A 23,571-nucleotide genomic window follows, 5' to 3' on the forward strand; every position below is an offset into this window, starting at 1 on the left:
AGGGAGAGAGATAGGTAAGCAGCGAAGGGGAGGGGGGGAGACACAGAGGCTGACAGAGGTACATTGGTTCGTTTGTTAACTTGTTAATTATTCATTTTAGCATCTAAGCAGACTGTAATCACCAAACACAAAAGCAGTGTTACTAGAGAGCAGATTCTAGTGTGGGTATTTTATTTATAAAACATAAACAGCATTCAATTTAAAAAAGGTAATTTTCCGCCATTTTGAACACATGACAGGAGACATTTCGTAATGGAATGCAGACTTCTATACATTTCTCAGAGCTTCTTTTTGGAAATTGTAGCAGTTCACTATTTACTGTGATTGTGCATTTGTACAGAAAACAAAAATAAAAACTAATTGGCAGCATGATGGGTTTACACAATTGGGCTCAGTTCCCATAGCATTAGATCAAGTTTTGACAGACTGTTATATCTCAGCTCAATCACAATTGTTCACTCATGTTGTAATATACTGTGATGATGCGCAGAGTGCAATCTACCTATTGTGATAGCACCTCTCACACATTTAACAACTTTAAATTGCTTGGAAATCCCAGTTGTTCGCTCAGCCCTAGAATGAATGGAAATTGTAAACAATCAGTTTACTCTATTAGACAACTGAGCGTACCAGTTGAGACGAGAGACGCATGGTTCTCTGCAGCGTAGCTTGCAGCACCTTGGGTTTTTCCTAGCATAATGCTGTTACTGTGACTCCAAACTGCTGCATGCAAATGTATTCTACCCTTCATTGTGAGATTAACTTTGTCTTTGGTGCAAAATGCAATCAGTCATCAAGGTCTAATGTTTCTGTGCAGTACGGCTCTTCCGTGAGCCGTTGCATTGTTCACCGTTGCATTGTTCACCGTTGATGTCTTTAATGTCATAAGTGACATCTTGTACAGACAAGACAGACTGGCACTGGCAACTTGATTTCTGACCAGAGAGACGGGGTTAAGGGTCTCCGCCGGCTGTGTAATGAATGGCTGTCCACAAACATCAGTGGTCACAGGGGTTAGAGAGCTACACTAGCCAACGCTAACTTTTGCGTGTGCGTGTGTGTGGCTCTTCATAAGACAGTAGGGGTATGCTACTTAATCAGGCAATCTGTCTTAATAGCCTCCTCTAATTAAGACAGGTGGGAACTGCCACACACACACACACACGCAAATGCAGGGAGAGAAAATACTCATTCACGCACATGCATGCACTCAGAGAAATGCACACACACACACACACACACACACACACACACACACACACACACACACACACACATACACACACACACACACTCTGCAGGAGTGTTGGTCTGAATGTAGTCTAGGAGGAAGCATCATCAATCAGTATACAGAGACAGATAAGTCCTCTCTGCATGTGTGTCTGTTTGATACATTGTGTGTATGTATTTGGGCATGTTGTTAATATGTATGAGTGTGTGTGTGTGTGTGTGTGTGTGTGTGTGTGTGTGTGTGTGTTTGTGTTTGTGTTTGCATGAGCACGCCTGCTGTGTCACTCTCCATCAATCTCAAGTGGGCAGAGAGTAATCAGTGGTCACAACAGGACCCTACTCTGTGTCTCCCTCCCCTCCCTTTGTCTCATCTACATTTCTCTGCTCCTCCTTGCTCGCCTCCTTATAAGGCAGCAAGGTGTCTTTAACTAGCTTGTTCACACGGACAACGGAGGGCTGAAATTAAACATAAATAAACCATTTTGTTGGGGAAAAAAATCAATTCAACAGTGTTGATTTATAAACTCAGCAACCTTTGAAACTATTGAAATGATCAAACCACTTGTTTACATGGTCTACGTTGGGTTTGGTGTGGAAGTACGTGAGCAGTGAACTCAACTCCATCAAACACCTTTTAGTTGAACTGCAATGCCAGCTTCCAAAATCTTGTTGAAATGAAACATGAAGGGTGTGGGGTCTAAAGGCAGCATATTAGTGCTCCTGTTTTTTTTGAATGAGAAGATTAATGTTCACAAACGGGTGTTTACATTTGGATGTGCGGTATCTCCAAAGTACATCTGAATAAACCAACAGATATCTTAGCATCATGTGGACGATTCAAAGCATTGAATGTGATGCTGTAAAAAAACAGTTGAGCTTAGTGATGTAAATTAAGCACAATAAAACCCAAACTAAATAATATACTTTCCAATTATATAGGTAAGTTCCCTGTGTAGAACATTTTATACTATCTGTTGGGTAATCCATGCTTGTGGTGGCAGAGCAAGCAGGTTACAAATATAGCTACTTCTTCTACTTCTTGATGTGGTGCAAAGCCCAGCCAAATACTGTCATTATCTATTACAAATCAGAAAGAAAATCTGGCTTTGGCTCGCGACACCACAGACTGACAAACCAGACTCAATATCATATTTTGAAACGTTAACATGTTGATATCTATCTACTTGTCTATCTGTCTGAGTAGATTTAATACAAGGCCTGCATCCAAATTGGCCCACAACAAAAACTCCTCTATCACTCTGAATAAAGTGTGATTTTGTGTCAGAGTGATTGTGTTATTTTGTGTGTTTTAATCATATAACATAGTTATTATAAGGGAACCCTGTTTTTGTTCTATGTCTAACCATGTCACATATTCAGCCCTTCACTCAACGTGTATGAAAATGTACCCCCTTCTTTTAAGAATGATTGTGTTCCTTTGACAACAAAAGGAACAACTGGGTATTAAAGCCATGAATAATAGTTACAAACTATTACTTCTATTATTTCTCCATCTCTCTTCTCCTCTTACTCTTTTCCCTCATGTCTCTCCTCTCTCTTCCCTTCCTCAGACTCTCCAGGGTTTACTTTCCATCGCTGTCTGTCTGTTCTTTTAGCTCAGCCTCTTTCCAGAAAAGCCATGGCAATGCAGGGCGGCTCCCTGCCTTTTCTCAAACCCTTTTTTCAGTGTGTGTCTGTGTGTGTGTGTGTGTGTGCGCGTGTGTGTAGCCTGCGGGACGACACAGCAATCAGAGCAGAGACAGAAAATTGGAGAGAAAGTGCGAGAGACGGGGGACGGAGACAAGGAGAGGGAGCTGGTGTTATTATTATTACATTACAATGTATTATAATTTCAGCACCCCAGCCACCACTATCAGTGGCTGACTATTCAATACACTTCCAAGCACATATACACACATACTGTAAGTGCATACACAGAAACACACCCAACCAAATAAAGACATACATTATACACACAAACACAGACAAAATGGTTTTCAGAACAGGGAATGACAATGACGACGTATTTATGATTGCAGCGTTAATATGCTGTGGCCTGGCCCAACTACATATCATGCTCCAGTGGTGCTCAAACTCTGGCCTGGTCCCTCGGGTTAGGCTTAGCACCACCTGGAAAGGTTATTTGCTGTGGGAATAGCAAATATCAAATTCCACTGCCCAGCAACAGTGACCTGCAAAAAAAAACACTGCTCCTGTAATGATGACATGTGCTCACTGTGATCACTGTCTGACAATATCGTCTATATGAAAAGAATATTTCATAACCCATGGTGCCAACAGAGTTTCTGTCTGCTTTAGATAAAAACTTTGAAAAAAAATAAAAAGCTGTGAATTCCAAAAAATATGCTTTCCTGCTGAGGCGCTGGAGACAGACAAAGAAAAAAGTCCATTCAGTCCAAATATCAATCTGGGCCTTTCTCAACACTAAGTACGCCAGGTACGGACTTGTGTGCTTTTATACTCTCAGGGACGGGAGGACACAAGTACAGTCATTCAGCAATTGGAACAGCAGCGTACTTGATGACATCACCACCTCAGCTGGTTCAATCCTTTTTTTTACTGTAAAGTATTTTTACAATCACACTAAATATGACAACCCTGCTTTTGTCGTTTTCATTTAAAACAAAATAAATATAAATATATATACATATAATTGTATATATATATAATTGCATGTATGTATATATATATATATATATATATATATATATATATACATACATATATAATTGTATATATAAACATAATTGTGTGTGTATGTGTGTATGTATATATATATTTATTTGTCATATTTGGTTGTGAATGTACTTTACAGGGAAGAACCAAAGTAAACTGTTTGCTTTGCCGACAAGGAAAACGCTACAGAGACGTCAATACCAGCGGCAAGTTTCAAAAAGACTCGCCGGGATACCATTAGTGCTGAGCCCCCGGTGCTGGTTTACTGACCGGACTCACATCGCCGAAATCGTCGGAGCAGATTCTTAAGTCGGCTGAATCTCTACAAACTGATCACAGATTTGATGCTTCAACAACTAACTTCTCACCTACAAACATCGTAAAATGACTTTCAATGACTCAACAAAAGTAGTATTTAGAAAATGTAAACTTCCAGTTGTGTGATTTCTCCTCCACCATTGTTCCCTGTTGCTGGAGCATAATGCATTCTGGGATATTTGGCTGTCCCAAGTACAGACAAGTCCCCTCCGATGCATCCCCGGTAAAATGAGCGGAGCAAGCCACATTTGGGCATTTGGAGCGTGCGTGGCTCAATGCAACCTTTTTAATTGGAACAGTACTTGGGCTGAGACTGATGACGTTTCACAAGGCCCATAAAGACCCTCACCAAAATATAAAAATTAAGGAAGTAGTCATCAAAAGAACATCATCGCCACTTGTTTTACCCTGAGAGAAGTGTTTTGGACTCTCTGCAAGCCGAGGGTAATGGTTTGAATGAAAGTAAAAAAATACAAAGATCAAATGCATATACAATAATTGAGACTTAACTCTTTCATGGTGTTCAGTATTAAAAGAAAAGTGCAATAATTAAAGATGCCTCAAAGCCCTAGAGTAAAAGTGACCTATTTTGGTTTCATTTTTTTTATCCTGAGAGAATGTGTATAATGTGACTTTGTTTGCAGAAACACAATAATCTAATTATCACACACTAATCTAATTATAAACCTTGCTTGATTCGAAGAGTAATTTGATTAAGCTGTTTACATGCAGAGCAGAAGAGGATGTATCTTTTCCCCTATAGGCAACTGGTGAATTCAGACTGCGCCCTCATAAAATGCAAATGCATGTCTCTGTGGCTGCCTTTTCATCTGTTCCTATGCAACAACCCTGCAGTTTGTCCAGATTTGAGACGTTAATGCCAGCTGTGAGAAAAACAGCGGCTCTAAAAGAAAATAGACACCCTCGTATTCTGGACAAGCTGCACAGCTCGGGAGAACTCAGATGGACAGGCGTAGTCGGGGTATGGTGTTTACATCTCTGAACAATCTTCACATAATGCTATTAATTTCACAGTTCTCCACACATTTTAATCCAACAGTGAACACTCTCTATATGACCTGAGTTACAGAAACAGCGGATTGTGTTGTTTACGTGGCTTTAACTGCAGTGTTCTCGCGATCACATTTAGCTTCACATGCTGTCACATAAAGCTAGATGTGTCTCAGTCTGTCCTTCTCTGCCTTTCTCAGTCCCTCTCAGTGTGTCTGTCTCTTTCTTTCTACAACCTCTTTCCTCACCCATGAATCCCCCTGAAGGCTTTCTCTTCCTGTGTCTCCCCCTCCATTCCTTTTATGCTTCTTTCCACCTCTCTTATCCTGTCAACTCTCATCTCCACCCCACTTGTCTCTAATTCTGCACCTCTGCCTTCGTCTCCTCCCTACCTCACCTACTTACCTCTCATCTCTACTTCTTCTCTCCTGGCTCCTCGTCACCCCAATTGCCCCCTTTCTGCTCCTCGGTTCTGCCCTGTCCTCTCTTGTCTCTCTGCTTCTCTTGTCATCTTCTGCGTGACCTGACACTGCCTCCCTAAAACACCATGACACCTCTCTTGCTGTCCTGTCATCTTGCCTCCCCTTCTCCACTTCTCTCATCTACGTTGGCTCTCTCAGTAAAGAAAGTGGATTCCCAAAAGATTTTAGTAATTTGTTTCAAAGGTGTGGGTTAATATTCGGGTAAATTTGTTTAGCCATGCCGAGACAATAGACTTGTAGACCTAAATTATACTTTGGGCCACCAGAAATTGGATTTAAAAATTGATGCCCCCAGAGAAACAGTGTGAAGGTCACTAGCGTAACATATAAGCCCTAATGTTGCACAGAGATCCGCAGGAAAATAGTCAGCATCATGAACTTGTTTACAAGCTCTCTGTGAGAGGCCGATGTCTGTATCTGGTAATGGATTCTCTGGAGTCCTGACTGACTCTGAAATAAGTGGTTGATGTGGTTGATGCAGCAGTTTAGTTTTGAGAAAAAAGAACAAAACAATATGATTATTATTCACGGTGTTATCTTACTTTACCGTGGTGAAGACAGACACTAATTCTGCTACAACAAAGCTGGTTACAGACTTCCAGAGCAGTGCAATGGAAATATAACCATCTTTTTAACTCAAATAAAAAAAGAATAATGAGTAATGACACAACATCAAACCCTTAGAGCTGTTTGTATTTATTACATTTTACTACTATATTACTGCCCATAAGCAGTAGTAAACTTGTCGGCCAGTGTCAGTAAATGATGGTGTCAAGGAGGAGGTACCTAAGTTTGAAAGGCTTACCACCCATAGCTACAGTAAATACTGGCCCTTTACGGATAATGTGCCCCGGGTACTAGAACAGTCTCATGGCTGTGAAACGCTAAAGTTCCTGAAGTGATTGTTTTAGCCTTAATATACATAAAATCATGAGAGTTTATGTAGAGTTTATGACTCATAAGATCATGACATAGACATGATTGTCTGTCCACCACTGCCTCAATTCAGTGGTTTTAGCTTAAAAAAACATTGTGGAAGTTGCTTGCATTCATTGCTTCCTCATCAAAAAGGCTTGTGTGTATCCTTCAGGTTTAACAAATGTGTTAAATACAAGTCCTTCCTCATACAACCTTTTGTAAAAAAAAATTGAAACCTGTATTGCTCACATCCATTTTCTTCTTCTGAGTCTATGAGCATTTTTTCTGGCGTATGGCTACTTTCCTTGGTGCATTACCCACACCTAAGTCAGTGGAGTAGTGTGAAAGCCTTGGCAGGAACGTGTATCACGTCACCGGCTCGTGCCTGTCCATATGCATCCTTACGCGCTTGCATGGGTTTCTAACATAACGGGGACCCACTCATCAAAACATGGCGCTGTGGAACTACTACAGTAGAGTTCAAGAACTCCACAGAGTACCTTTAAATTCTGCACACAAAGGCTCTGACTGCTGAGGTGTTCCTCCAAACAGGGTCACAGTCATTACAGATGGCAACACTTGATCTATTTAAATTGCTAGACACAATAGGGATGTGGACATTGATTCAGAGGTCTGGAAATTAAGCTAGCCTGCCTCCCCGTTTGTGTGTATTCATAAGCTTGTGTTGCCTTGTATCTTTAGACACATATTTGAAATAATCTGATATGTGTATTTGTTTGCTGTGTGTGTTTGTGTTCAAGGTCACCGCTCCATTTCCTATTCGGGATGGTGCTGCTATCCCAGCATCCTCTCTGCCAGCAGCATTGATTAGCACTCGGCAAGCATAACATCACACACACACACACACACACACACACACACACACACGCACACACCCACACACCAACACTTAAACTCTCTTTTTCTTTTACACAAAGCTCCCTTTGCATCTCTCGAACAACTACTACGGCTTTGAGCACAGCTAGAAAATGCTTAATTGTTAACACTTCTCATGCTGAGTCATACACAAACATGTGATGGGTTATGATATTTGTATAGACTTACAACGAACACAGACAGTACAGTACAAAGCTGAGCCAAGCAGAATACTAGACCAATTTCAACACTGCACAGAATGAGTCAATTTAGCTTGATGATGTTAGAGAAATTGGGTTTGTATCTCTGGACGTACAGTACTTAGCGGTTTCTTTCTATACAATCAAACAATGTCAGCAGGATGGCCATACCTGTCATAAAAAACTGATAAGTATGATTAAGTTAGAACTTCTACCAGCATGCAGGTGCAACGAAAATATGCTTTTTATTAAAAGGAGGGTAAAAAAAGTCTGAACACCTCTGTGTGAGGACCATAGATGTGTATGGCCTATGTTGTAACTAACTTACAAATGCTTCATGCTTATATTCTTCATATGAGACATGCTTTACTGTAATGTGTCTTTAGGAGCTCCTTGGCACCCACAATTGCTTGGTTTAATTCTTAAGGGGATAGATTGGGAGTGGGTTTATATGTACTTTTCCATAGTTGTTATATTACCTCCAGTAGATGGCAGCTGGCATGATCCCAGTTTGCAGAAGCAGACAGGAGTACCAGCATGGAAGCAAAGCGATGTACTGCTGTTGACGGGGGCAGTAGCAAGATGTATTTTAGCCACATGAAAGAAAAGCTCACTGCCTTGTGCTGGTACTCCTGTCCGTTTCTCCAAACTGGGATCATGTAGACCGTCGTCTTTTGAAGGTGTTTTGTATTAATCCACAATTGTTTCAAACACTATATTAAGTTTATAATGTTATGTGTAGGTGTTTGAGTGATTGATCACAGTTTATGTAACCACATGATCTTCCTTTTTAGTTGTGACTTTAATCAGTGATCATGCCTGCATGTGTTCTTGTGTTGTAAACAAAAATCTTCTTTCAGAAATTAAAACTGTTTGTTTTTCTCATGATGCGTGCTTCTACATTATGTATTCAAATAATTCTAGAGTTTGCACCTATCATGAAAGCAAACGTCCCTTGATTTCAGATTGTCTGGGTATTTATTATGCCCGCAATGAATGAAGATCTCATTTGCACGCTGTCACATAGACTATAGTGTTGTTTGGAAATTATGTTATGAGTCTTGGGACTTCTCAGGGATATCTTGTTAGTAAAAAGTCATCCTCCATTAATAATGGAATGAATAACAGAATGGATCTGGTACATATTGTGCAATATATGTATGTGAGTATCTATTTCACACTGTGGCATCTGGGCGGAATAAGCTGTCTGCTAAAGTAACTCGCCTACAGTGATATGACTCCAGGCACTTGGCAACAGCATCCAGCTCAAACCTGACAAAATTAATTTTCAGTGGCTCTAAAAAAAACAAATCCTTGACAAGCAGGAGATTGTTAAATGACAGCCTTTGAATAGCCCAGTCCACCATTACCGTGGATTTGGTGATGAGCTGTCAAGTATAGGTGCACCTAAGAGCACTAAACAGCATGCTATATTCTGGACCCATGTTGCGAGAGACTTGCAAGACAGGGAGAGAAAGACAGAGACACACAGACAGACGGATAGATGCACAGAAAGGCAGAGAGACGGAGGAGAGACACAGAGAGGTAGAGCGATCCTTCTACTTAAGAATGCTCTACTTGGTTTCAAGGGCAACTGATTCTGAAACAACAAAATATGAAACTTGTGTGTGTTTGTGTGTGTATTAGTGTGTGTAGTGTTATGCTAGGATTACAGGCACTTAGCTCACAGCGATATACTACTCTCATAGGCGCGAGCACACCTCTCCGCATACTGATTAGATTAAGGGCTCTGTGTGAGAAGGAGAGTCTCTGTGAGTGTGCATCTTTGTCTGTTAGGAGTGAAAGTGTGTGTGTGCGTCGGATTGCATATGAACATGGATGTAGATTACATCTGTGTGTGTGTGTGTGTGTGTGTGTGTGTGTGTGAGACTGCTGTTGTCAGCCCTGCAGCAGCTGATAAACACATAACAAATTCTTCCCCACACATATTAGCAAATCAGCCATTAGCTTTCTCTGCTAATTGCCATTGGAAATTAGCATTTTAGCTATTAGCTTCTTTCACAAATTGCCAATGGAAATTAGTATATTAGCACTGAGTGTTGCGAGGCAATTGCTAAGGGATCAGGCAGCATGGCCTAGTTTTCAGAAAGACTATTCTACAACAAAAGAGTCAGTTGTTTAAATATTGCTGCAGCAAATGCAGCCATTTAAGGTGAACAAGACCAAGTGTTTTTTAAGGACTTTGACGAGGGAAATAATTACAGGCCGTCTTTCTTTCATTTTTCAGCCAGTTTAAATTTGCATGAATATTTGATATCACCCAGAAGGTTAATTGATACTTAGATACTTAAACATCTTAGTGTTTGAACTTGTGAAACAAAGCATCATATAATTTCAGATTGTCTGGGAATTTATTGTGCCTACAATAAATAACAATCTAATGTTCATGCTTCTATGCAGACTGTTTGAAAATGATCTCATGAGTATCGGGACTTCTCAGGAATACTCTCATTAGCCAAGTCATTTTCCAATGAATCCCTAAGTTGGTAATCTTTCAACTCAACACAGATAAAGAATTGCTGATCACAGAATATTGTGAAGTTGGAATATAAAGTATTTAGCATGCTACCTGCTCAACAGTTTTAATGTCATTTCAATGTGTCTCTTTCTTCCATAATCATCATCATCATTCTGATAAGTATAAATAAATTAACGTTGTTTACAGAGAAGGGGGATCGAAACAGTGTTGTTTACAGAGTGACTTTCCGTCAATATCAAGCTTCAGGAGTTTCCGTGGGGACAAAAAGGACAAATATCAACTGATACTACTGTATAGAGAATAGATGCCACTCATTCCAAAGCACACCATCGCACACCAAAGCTACACAGCTGCACACTTAATTATGAATGCATGTACTTTCATGCAAAAAGGTATAGATACTTAAACACAGACAAAAACACATGTGAAAGAAAGTATCAGTGGATGTACAGATGTCCTGATCAAGTTTCTTTGCCCGCGACCCTAATCAGAGGCAGTAAATATTGATAATCTGCCAATACCGAGTCCCGATTTGATACTTGTATTATCCTACATAATACAGCTGCACATCAAGCACATTAAAGTTATTAAAATCAATCCAATGTACAGCTTGATTGCATTGCATTAAGACAAATCATCTACATTTTCCCGTGATGCCTTTACTCAATTTTATTTTACAAAAGTAGACAGTGAACCCTATCTTTGATATTTTTGGCCTTGTCTCTGTCTCGCTCTTGAAATGTCCTCCTGTGTTGGTTGTTTCGGTGCAGCTTTTGCCTGAGTTACATGAATGAACTGTAATACGCTGAGTGTGTATTTTTGTAAAGTTTGTCAAATTCAAACTGCTACCTTGAACTGCTAGTTAAACACACTACATGTTTCATTTACAAGAATTTGAAACAGCGAAAAGCTGAAAAATCTTCACATTTAAGAAACCATTGCTGTGAAACTTATAAATCTTACATAACTAACATTTCAAAAATTCCATTGATTATTTTGATTTCAGCTCCCACTACCACCATTCAAATGCTTTGAATTTACAAATACAGAAGCCAAAAACAGACTGCACCATCAGTATCCACTTCTAGCCAGCCAGCAGCCGGTAACCTTTATGCCCCTGGAACAGACTGCCATCTTTAAGAGAACTTGGTCCACGTTAACTCAATACGTCACAAAGTCCCTGCTGATTTTGCAGAACACACCCATGTACAGCACTGACACATTCTGCAGCACAGTTGTTCTGCAGCTATACCATTCAACCTAAATCCAGAGGTGCTGTACTGTGTTGAGATATGAGGACTTTGTAGGTCACTGTAGGAAACTAACATCATTGTCCTTTCCCTGGAGCCATCCGAAGATGATGCATGCTTTCTGATATGGAAGTATCCAACTGAAAAAAATAAACACTGCGGCCATGAGGGGATGCACCTGCATAGGAACAATGCTTAGGTACATTCAAACAATGCTAAATTGGTACTACCGAATCTAGTGCAGCCTAATTCATGCTAAGAAAACATTCTACAGACAATTACAACACCACTAGCAGTCTGCACCATTTACTGGATGAAAGAATCAATGAGGTCAGGCTGTTTGTATCAAGGATACCTCAAAAGAAACAGAATTTTAAACTAGGGAACATTTGTCCACTCCTTAAGGGTTCTGCAATGTCCCTTTTGATAACATCCCTGTTGAACAACACACTCTTACCCAGAAATATACATTTATGTATTTACTATTTCTGTTCAGGGCTTAAATAGGGTTAGTTTATCATCTTCACTTATTCACAACATCAGGGCAAGTTGGCATAATTTCTGCTCCAGGCTGAATGTCTGAATGTCGCTGCTCTCTCCTCTCAGTTCAAAACTACAACCATATAATCAGCCTGGCTGCTGGGAAAAATCCACGATATGAGAAAAAGTCAGCACACTGACCTCAGCATGCTGTGTGAGTCTCCAGAGTTAATTCAGCAAGTAAATAACTGCACAGCAATATTTTACATGAGCCAAGACACACCGGTCAGACTAAATCACACAATACCAGTCACCACCACATTACCGTCCAAAGGCCAACACTCCAGCTCTGAGCAATATATTGGTCATAAGTATTCAGTATTCATTTATATCAGTTTCGTATTAGCTAACATTTTCTGAATGGCCTGAAGTTTTCTAAAAACTTGATACAAATTGAAATGTGTTTAAATATAATTACAAATAATTGTATAGGACAGAAAAACCTGCAAATAAATTGTCTTTAGGCAAATCATATTACTGGTGATTATTAATTATCAACTTACACATGGTCCCTTTTTGTATGTATGTTGGTTTGTTTTGTACATTACATTATTACATTACAGTCATTTAGCAGACGCTTTTATCCAAAGCGACTTACAATTCAGTATCTATCTACACACCATAGACGCAGCTACGGGAGCAATTGGGGTTAAGTGTCTTGCTCAAGGACACATTGACACGAGACTAGTAGAGCAGGGGATCGAACAGCCGACCCTCTGATTGAAAGGCGGCCCTGCTCTCCACTTAGCCACGGTCACCCCACATTTACAAATGTATTGGCATTTTGGCCAGGACTCTCTGGCCAGATTCAAGACAGCATTAAAATGTCAAATACATAATAAAGTAAAATCAAATAAATCAAACATGAAACGTATAAGTCTGTCTTTAAGGATTAATAGTATTCTGATTTTATTTAATGAATGTATAGATCATGTCAAGTAAAACGTAATAACAAAATAATGATCAAATCTGGCATTTCTGATGAAAAATCTGTTTTTCAGATTTTCAATTGAAGTGTATGCAATGAAATGTTACCAGGAGAGCCCGATCACTTACCAACTGGAGATATCAGTGAAAAGTCTAGCTTCTTTTAACATAAATGGAAGTATAAACACACACACACACACATATATACATGCACACATATACACACACCGGCACATGAGTGAGTATGGTGGTATGCACTTGTATAAACACACATGCAGACAAATATCTTTTACAACAGCAACAGCCTCGCTATTATCACTTCCAAAGCAATTACACACACACACACACACACACACACACACACACACACACACACACACACACACACACACACACACACACACATAACCCTGACCATGATACGATTCAAATTGGTTACAGCAACATATTATCAATACCCTAATTTACCAACAATCTATAAGAAGTGCAATAAAATATTGTTATGAGTGAACCATCTGAAACCACATGACAAATGACAGAAAAGTTGTTGAAAGTCTGACTAACACAGATCAATCAATTCATTTCTAAAATACGAGGTCCATGCAGAAGGACTGCACATGAACCCCCCCCCCCCCCCCCCCCCCTCCCAAGATTTTATTTATTTTTATCCATGGAAAAATGACTAAACTTCAAGAGCAAGAGATAAAAACTGTACTTTATATCTGTAATAATGTTTCCATTTTATTACCTGTTCTTACTTGAGTTCTAACTTATTTTTATTACTTGTTCTAAGTTTTTATTACTGTACTCCAAGTGTGGTTAAATTGTTCCATAAACTCAGCCGCTATGTGACTACACTATCGCTGCAGAAATGCCAGGTCAGAGATGTCAAAAGAATCCTCTCCTTTTTTGTAAAGTAGGGTTTTGGACCACATTCACATACTGTAAGTCACCACCACACCAAGTAGAGTGGAGCTCTGGTGTACCTCTATTATATTGTTTACCACGTTTCCCTGCTGAAGGCTGTGGGTTCTTCATTTGCACAGAAATGTCAACTCTAACCTATCTACATTTGTGCCATGAAATAACAGATATTGAGACAAGGTATTTTTTTTTTTAAATCATGGCACATGGAAATATGTTCACTTCTGCAATTCAACACTGAAGCATGACTCATCGCAACCCTGCAATTCAGAAAATAGTTCTCAAACATCGGACACAGATGAGCGGAAAGTTGTGCCACATCCACGCTACCATGTTTCCTAGCGACATAATGACTGTGAGACACACACACACACATGTGAATGAATGAATGAATAAAGTGACTCACCAAATGGTTGGTGGTTCGGACCCCTCCACTTCCAGGTAGTCATACTTCTCCTCTGTCTGGAAGTCTGTAAAGATGACAGAGATGGTGTCTCCAGGTTCGGCCAATAGGATCCAAGTACAGTCGGCCTGGTTACCATAGTTGCCGGGGTAACCGGGACTGGTCACCACCCCACTGCCGCCCCTCACAGTGCCCCCACATGTGTCCTCAGCTGTCAATCAAATCAGAGTGACAAATAGAAAACCTGGGTTAGGGAGAGGAGGAGGGACCGAGGGGCGGACTTCTTTTTAATTTAATTTCTTGCTTTTTGGATAAATTATTTAAATTTTCACAGCTATATCAATTCAGTTTAGAACCAAATTAGCAATTAAGATCAAATTCTCAATAGCATCATTTCTCAAGGCCTCGAGTAGATTACAGGTCAGCCAGCCCAACTCCCCACCTCTCTCCCTCTATGAGGATTTTTTAATTACCTTTATTTTAGTATATTACAGGTATACTCTTTACTGGCAACTCTAAATGTTATTTTGTGGCTTGCATGTTAGAAATGGATGACTTTCTCATGACACATAAACTGTCAAGTCATATTAGCAAACCATATTGTGAAAATATGGAGCTCTTACATCACAATTCTGATATGAATTAGATATGGAAAATAGCATATGCATGGTAAGACCCAAACAGTCCTTATTTTGTGGACTATCAGGTCTCTGCCGTTAAGCCAGTAGATTTTGGAGAATGATGCTGTTCTAGTTTAGTTAGAATCAGGGGTGGGGTTTTAGGGGTTAGGCTGCAGTTCCTGTCCCACTCACAGCTGCTGTCCTCTCCTCCAATAACAAGATAAGTTGTCCCATTACAGATCTCCGCTCTTGTCTCCTCCAATCACCACCAAGGAACTTCAGATTCAACTGTTTCCCAATTAGTAATAGTAATAGTTTCAAAACATGAATGATCAGATCAGACCAGATGTGATGATAAATTTGCCTAATTCTTGATCAAAGTGTTGATCACGTCTCATTGATAGTATTGTTCATAATTGATAGTAGTACTGATTACTGTGTAACAGATAAAGACACATGGATTGCGCTGTGCACACGGCATAAATTATACACATATAATTTATACAGACACACTCACGGAGAAAAAAAAACATACTACATTGTGTGTCACTGGGGCATTGGTTGTATGGCAAGATATTGAAGAGGGCTGTGCTCAAATCAGTTTTTCAAAATGGATAGGTGAATGTTTTTGTATCCACTCTGTTGAAATAAATGATTTAAAAGAAGGCAATGTCTGTGTTTATCAAAAGCAAATTGAGCCCAGCCAAGTATCCATTGTCCCAGTGATGAAGATACAATGTTGAAGCTTTTTTCTGAGAGCGTGCAAGTCCAACTGTAAAAGAGGTATAAATTATACCTGTATAATTTATAGTTATACATAAAAGAGGTAATATTGTATGTAACACACTCTTACAGCAGACATATTTTCCTATACACACCAGTGAGTGCAATTTGGGATGACGCGTGATTTATATTACTCTGCAATGCTTCACGTGCTGATATCATCGGTATTTAGAGAAGACAGAGGAACACCACATGTGTTGCCCTTAAACTGCACTCACTGATAAGATAGTCAGACACATCCTTTATAAGAGTGTGGACAGGCGCTGTCAGGTATACATGCACATCCCTTTAGGCTCACCCAGGCGATGATGCCTAGCGGGATGCGTGTACAGATGACAGGACATTTAAGGTAGGGACCAAGCCATACTCCACCCACAGGAGGGGTAAAGAGAATAACTGTGGTCCGAGACTCACATCTAGAAACAGACGATAACCAACAGAAATGAATAAAAACATATTAGAGGTATTAGAAATCGGACAGAACAGAGGGCACTGAGTAGAGACAGGAAATACACGGAAAATAACAGGGGAACATAAACAGAGAGGAGCAAACAGACAAACAAAACTATGAATCAAATCATATTGAGCCGGATTGAAATAGGCAAAAAGTTTGTACAAACTATTTCAGATCGGAAACAAGAAACAGGATGAAACAAAATAAGTGGTTGGAAATGAGCTTTAAGAAAAACTGAGGCGTTTTTCAGAAGATCAGAGCGTGAAGTTGGGACCAATAGGCGCCTGATGCTTGTGTCAAAATGCGTTGACACAAGCTGGCGACAAGACGTGCATTGTCCCAAACTGCAGGTGCTGATGTATTGAACATAAAGTAGAGAAAGCAGAAATAATTCATTAACAATTCATTTATTCATTCAAACAGATTCATATGGGCCGCTGAGTCAGTCCGACAGACAGGCAGGCACTGACAGACAGACCATTCAGTTCTACAGCTAGACAGTTAAGGAGATTTGTGTAAATGACCCGACAGCCTGAACCAAGCTCTGCTGAGACCCCATCACATTTGCTGTAGCCAATGAAGCAGTAGTTTGTGTATGTGTTGGTGTGAGTGTGTGTGTGTGTGTGTGTGTGTGTGTGTGTGTGTGTGTGTGTGTGTTTGGGTGTCCGCAGCGTTAGAGAGCTGCTTGCAGGATGAGAGCTGTGACAGATTTATCCAAAGGACATCCGCAAGCACTGGTGGACACACACACACACACACACACCCCTCTTCCAGCCCTCCGGCTTACTGACGTGTCGGTGACACTTGACAGACAGGTGAAAAGGCCTCAAGGTGCACTTATGTGATTGTTATTAAAAAAAAAGAGGAAACGAACTTGTGAAATAAAAAAAAAAGGTTACTAAACTAGTGAGCAGTGCTCTTACGTGCAGTGGACCTCTACATTATGATGTTGCAGCATGTACTCTGGCTTTGGCAATCAGAATCCATTAGAGTGACCTATAGCATCAAACAACTTCATCATTACTTTTTAAAAAATAAGCCAACTTGAAAACTGATGTAGAGGAAACCTGAAAGCCATGTGAGGACTCCATGAGATCATTTTAAATGACACATGATGCAATTAGGATCCTCACTGATTCTGTTGCATGTCATCCAGTAACGGCAGGGCTGTGCAGAGACCGCCTCAGGAGCAGCTGCTCTAATAAAAAGTGACATTTGTTGAGTGCTCACAAGGGGGGGGGGGGGGGGGGGAGAAGTCCACATACCTATAGCCAACACTGATTACCTTCTGTTCAAAGTGCGTGCATCAGACATGACACGGAACCAGTCAACTTTCCATGTTGCACCTGCTAATTCTGGATACCGCTCGCTCCTGCTCCATCAATCATGATGGGACATCTGTGTGACAGTGTTAAATAGTACTGTGTACCTGTGTCTATCATTTTCTGGTCCCATGGCTTCCCCTTTTCTCTATTTTACAGCAGCAGTTAAAATTAATATGTCACTATTGAAACAATCTCACCAATAAAAGCAGGCAGCAGTGAACTGTTTTCTGTAATGATTCTAACATACTGCAGCTTGCTTTTAAGCTTAGTGTCGCAAATAAAGTCAAAGAGTCAAAGAATGGAATTTCATAACATACATGTCCGATCAGCTTATATCAGAAATCTTTAAATCCAATACGCATTTTAATTAATCTGTGGCTGACAACTAGGGTGCGCTGAGGTCACTGAAGCCCCATCCAAAGCATAAATAGAGTTGCTATAGTTGCTTTAAAGTGACACACAAAGTGAATGTTAATGATTATAAAATCATTGCAAGACTGATAATGAGGAGAATGTTATTTGGTGAATAACCCTGTTCAGTCAAGGTTGAACCTAAATCTATGCACATTTAGATATGCTGTGTCATGGGTTAGGGTTAGCACCAAACTAGTACATCAAATTACTTTAAAGCATTGCTATTCTTAGTTTTAAACATTTTTGTTACCTACATACTGTACTTACTGTACATGTGTCTATGCAGCCATTCATTGTGCAGAGGTTTACATGAGTTTATAATCTCTTTGATGGACCAACAAAAACACAGCAATTCCTATGTTCAGGTATACACACTAAATAAAACTAATGAATAGGATTATTAATATCCTATTCCATTTCCGCAATAGACCTCCCTAAATGCCACACGCTGGCCTTTTGATTCAAATGATTTCCTGTGATGCGAGACTTGTACTTCCCACTGAAAATCAACACCCGACACCATAGTGACAAATACCATGTCACTTTGAAGCGACTTGTATTAGGGGCTTTGTATAAAAAGGCAAACATTTCCAAAACAGACGCCCTTATTTCCCAAAGCTTTATAATAATCATTGGTAATCTATTACACGTGGACAAACATATAGTGCTTGTGAAAGATTTAGGAAACCATCGCACTGACTCACAGAGGGAGGGGAAGTGTGTGTAGAGGGAAGGTGTTATACGTTAGTTTTGAGTGTGTATGTGTGTATGAGGACATCAATGGGCTCTCTCTCTAGTTGTAGCAGTACTTCTCTTTGCTTCCCTACTGGTCTATACTTGCTACACCCCTCTTCCTACTCATTTCTGTATCAAGATTATTTTTTATAGAAAAAAAGCACATCTCCCTCCTCCTCCACTCTTCTTCTCCTTACCCTCCTCCTCCCTCCCTCGGTTCTCCCCTCCGTGCTTTCTTTTCTCTTCCTCATTCCCCCACCCTAACTCTCCCCATCTCACCCTCCCTTGCTCCTTCTCTCCCATGGCCTGGGGTGCTTTGATCCCTCGTTCTCAGCCTCCTTATCCTGCCTCCCCTTTCTCACATCCGTTCATCCCCTCTTCCCCACTGTGCTGTCATCAATATCGCCGTCATCTAAGGATTCCTACTTTATCCTTCTCCGTCTCGCTGTGTCTTTCTTTAAGATCTTACTGTCTCTGCTTTTCACTCTCTCTCTCGCCCTCACTCTCTTTCTACTGATTGATTTTATGTTTAATGGCTTTTCTGGCCTCATCTCTTTCTCTCTTCTCTTTTCCACACGCCATTTCTTCCTCCTCTTCCTTTCCTTCTGTCCCATAACTCCATTCCTTTCTTGCATCACTATGATAGGCAGATCTCTATCACTATCAGATCCGTACACACACGCGCGCACACACACACACACACACACACACACACACACACACACACACACACACACACACACACACACACACACATGCAGACTTCTATCACAGAGGACCCAGTGTGTTGTCAGCCTCTAAGGATTATGGGTCATCTACATCATCCTCTCCTCTCTCTTCAGGCTGTATCCATCCATCCCTCCTGCTCTCTTATCTACATCCACCCACCCATCCATCAACCTCTTGTCCCCATATGCTGTGAAGCTGAATATATATTGCTACCCCTCTTTTCCCGTCATCACTCCCTCCGTGCCTTTAATACTTCAGTTTAACTGCCACGAATGACCAAATAGACAGGAGGAATGCATGGAAACATGTGCACACAAATAATCCAGCATGTATTTCTTAATAAATTTCCCCCTGGTTTGAGGACACTCATCTAGCTTTCTCTGCAGCTGCACTGTGTGCCATGCAGCCTGAATGCACAGGGGATGCAATTTCATTTGTGGTCTCAATGTCACTTTCACCATCCAGTCATGCCAAAATGCATTAAGTAAGAGTTCTGGATGCATTAGAAGAGGATCCTATAGACAGACCCGTCAGACCCACAAAACTAGTACAGAATCCAACTTAGCTTGAAGATGCAGTCCAGCAACAATGTGCACAATAGCAATTCAAAGGAAAATGTGTGGTAAGAAATGTGATTGTGACTCATATCACATTTTATGGATCATATTGCAGAGAAATTGCATTTCATGCTATACATATGTGAGCCTGTAACATTTGTCCTGGAGCACCCAGTCTTCCAAATTAAACCCAAAAAATGTATACATTGTTTGTAAATGCCCTTCAGACTGACCCATATGACCGTTTTCTGATCAGACGCCTCTATTGGCAGGACATCATCATGTGTCAATACCTTTGGGATATTAGCTGAAACAACTGCTGTGTTTTTTCTTGGGTCTCCATTGGAGGAATACATTGTGTTCTGTTCAACCCTTGATCTCCTTTCCAACATCTCCTTCGTTTGGGAGAAGAGCTTGTTCTGGCTCTTACGGTATAATGGTCTGTTGTAATCAGTTGTAATTAGACAGCCCATTTGTTATGTTTGTATTTATCATTCTTTTACAAGTAGGGCCACTATTTACCTTTGATGATGCTTCAATCCTGCACTGTGTGTAACAGGATATAGGACTGTACTTCAAAGGTAGCCTGCAGTTAACTGAAGAGCAAATGAAACAGAAACCTACCATAAGAACTTCCAGGGAAGATGTCCGACTTAATCTAGTTTTTCAGGAAATTAGTTTTTGAGTTGATTTAGTAGTGTGAATGGAATATAACGCATCAAGAGAACAGTGTTTGCACCATCTGGTCTTGTAAAATTGACTCATATTCCTTGGCTGCTATTCGACCATGCAGCAGACATGAGAGGCTAAAGGAATTCTTACTTTGGACAAATGTGAACCCATCTGGGTGCAGAATAAATTACATATGACATAACTTTTTTTCACAAGTACAGGCTTTGCACCTAGAATGTGCCATTTTACTATTTCAATCTTCTCACACTAGCTTTATGAAGGTCAGGATGGACCATTTTTTTAGACGGTCACTGAGATTCAATTCAACGGTTGCTTTTAAAGCTATTTTGTCTGGCTTACATCTATCTGGTTTAGATTGTCTATGTCCCTGTCTGTGAGCTTCAACTTTGTCTGCTGATGTCAGACGTCCCCCCAGGTTTTCAGGTATCAACCGTTTTGTGTCTTTGGAACAATGCTGACACATTGTTCTCCGAAAATTTATAAAAGCGATGACTGTCAGACCACATTAAAAGCAGACAAATACCCACATTGAACTGAGTGTGACTCATCTGTGTAGCCGCCCTCGTAACTGTGATTTAGCGACTTCAAATTCAGTGCTTTTTATGTGTTGTTCCCATTATTCTTTCTTTCCCTCGCATATTGCTATCATATTTTTCTATCACTCTTTTAAACCTTGTTAGAAACATATTGGTTGCTCTCCTCTGCTTGCCAGCATTACATTTCAGACAGTCATTGCGTTCAGGGTGCACACACACACAAACACACACACACACACACACACACACACACACACACACACACACACACCCACGCACAACTAGTAACCATGCTGACCTTCAGCTCATTCCACCATCTGTCCACAAATCAAAGAACAGATGCTGTCTGCCAGTCAACTAAGAGCCCAACATTTAGACCCATTAGGGCAGAGGAGTGATTTAATGCTCAATCACCAGAAGGAGACATGAAGAGAGAAGATATTGATTGATAGATATATAGCTATCATGATTTTTTTTTTCTTACAGTAGCCCTATGACCCTGACAGATATAGTGAGACATAATTTGACTCTCATTACACTGTGATTTTATCGTTCAATTTAGAGCCCACTATTGACCTCCCTAACAAAATCATATACAAGACGTTTGCTATTGCGGATTTATTTTTTACTGCAACAACCATGGTAAGAATTTTGAGGTGAGAAATTCTGTTAGCTTGCCTCGTCTGATGACAGCATGGACTACATTGTAGCTTCCCTGGAGCTGATAGGGGTGCGTTTTTTTGCTCAGGGACATATCAGCAGTACTGATCCTGTGGCTTTAGATCGGTAGCTCTAACTGAACCACCCTCTTGTCCCAACAGAGAGGAATTAAGAATAACTTTAAAAGAGGCAGTTAGAAGAAGTGTGCGAAAGGAGGAAAGACATGTTAAACTAAAAGACAAATCCAACTGAAAGGCAACAGAAAACGACAGAAATATAGCAAGTTGAGAGTAAACTAAAAGGGGGTGGTGGTGGATGTAAGAAAATACTCTCTGACTCGGCAGCAGTATTGAGATGGATGACTCCAGCGTCCCTGTTGTCTAATTTGGTCATTAAACAGAGTTTCTAAATGATCAACCCTAACGACAAACTCCTAAAGTTGTGATTTATAAGTGTTACCTCTCATTCGTTCACCCTCCCTGTCTCCCTCTCTTTTGTTCACTGAGAGCGTGTGTGTGTGTGTGTTCACCTGTGTCCGTGCCTGATTTTGTGTGTGTGTGTGTGTGTGTGTGTATTTGAATGTGCTTTCATTCGTGTGTGTGAGTGAGAGAGAGACCCTGGGTGTCGGTGAATGTTGAATGTCATCCCTGACATCTTAAACAAATAGCTGCATGCTGAGAGTTTAACGCATCGCAGCACTGGCGAAATACATTCCACTCTTGTCTCTGCCGCCCTTCTTTCCCTTTCAATCCTTCCCTCTCCTGTGTGGCCAGCAAGGGCATGTTCAACACAGGTTAGCAAACACAATCTTAGGTACACCTGGCTAAAACTAGAGAGGTGTTTCTGTTATTTAAGCCTGTCCTCACTGATATAAATGGGACAGAGAAAATATCAGAAACACCTGTCAGTATAACACAATACAATAATTAATGTTCCTGCATATCACATAAGGCGAAGTTTGGGCCAGTAAATTGATACTTCATTGCATGCATGCTGTATGACGTTGCGGTATTGTGGCCGTAATGTGCCAAGGAATGTAGCAATGTGCCAACAAAAAGCAGGGAAGAAGATTTCCTAAATGCAAGCAACAAGTTTCAAAGTATTCCAAAATTACGGGACAGGATATGTGGTCAACATGTTTGTTAGATCTCAAGGATACACAAAGCTATGGTGAGAAACACTGAGTGTAGACGTAATTGTGTTTTTTACAAGAGAAATCCAGTGTGAACCTTTAACTTTTTTTGTGTGTGAATAATAAAAGTTATGTAAGACAATTATTGTATCAGAGAGGACATTTTTTACCTTTATTTAACCAGATAAGTCAATTGATTACCCGTTCTCATTAACAATGACGACCTGGCCAAAAAGGCAACAACAGGAGAAGAGGGACATAAAATGATAACAAATGAAATAAAGATGACACTTTGAAAAGCGATGTCTTTCTAAAAGGAAACTAATGAGATTACTGTCACCAAGTATCGTCAAAATAATAAGGTACTGTCACAAATAATTTGATAGCAAAATGCCACATGGCTCGAGTGACGACAGCCTCACAGAAATTCATGAGACAAAACTTAAAATGGCCACTTCCAAATGGTGTCTGACAGGCCATCTATGGTCTGTACAGACGAATGCTACATGTTCTTATGAGATCAACCACAACAATAATGTCAGATTCTACTCTTTTTCTAGTTGACATTTAGTCCCACATAATCCATTTATAGACAGCAACCTGCTGATCAACACAGTTAGAAAAAGATGTTTACAGACCAAACACATCACCCCATCT

General features: G+C 40.3%; 1 protein-coding gene across 5 annotated transcripts in view; it reads right to left on the reverse strand.

The window, feature by feature from the left end:
* The window catches only part of csmd3b (CUB and Sushi multiple domains 3b), a 342,676-nt gene that overhangs the window by 159,605 nt on the left and 159,500 nt on the right, over nucleotides 1-23,571 (reverse strand). For 4 of the 5 annotated variants that reach the window (XM_068734379.1, XM_068734378.1, XM_068734377.1 and 1 more), the window contains exon 6: nucleotides 14,280-14,487. In XM_068734379.1, the coding sequence (XP_068590480.1) occupies nucleotides 14,280-14,487 (208 nt within the window). The remainder of the gene's footprint in view (nucleotides 1-14,279; nucleotides 14,488-23,571) is intronic. The other variant, XM_068734381.1, reaches the window with a different exon arrangement.

Source organism: Cebidichthys violaceus, unplaced genomic scaffold, assembly GCF_023349555.1.
Source record: "Cebidichthys violaceus isolate CVI_PGR_0920_01 unplaced genomic scaffold, fCebVio1.0.p SCAF_63, whole genome shotgun sequence".
In the NCBI taxonomy this organism is placed as follows: domain Eukaryota; kingdom Metazoa; phylum Chordata; class Actinopteri; order Perciformes; family Stichaeidae; genus Cebidichthys; species Cebidichthys violaceus.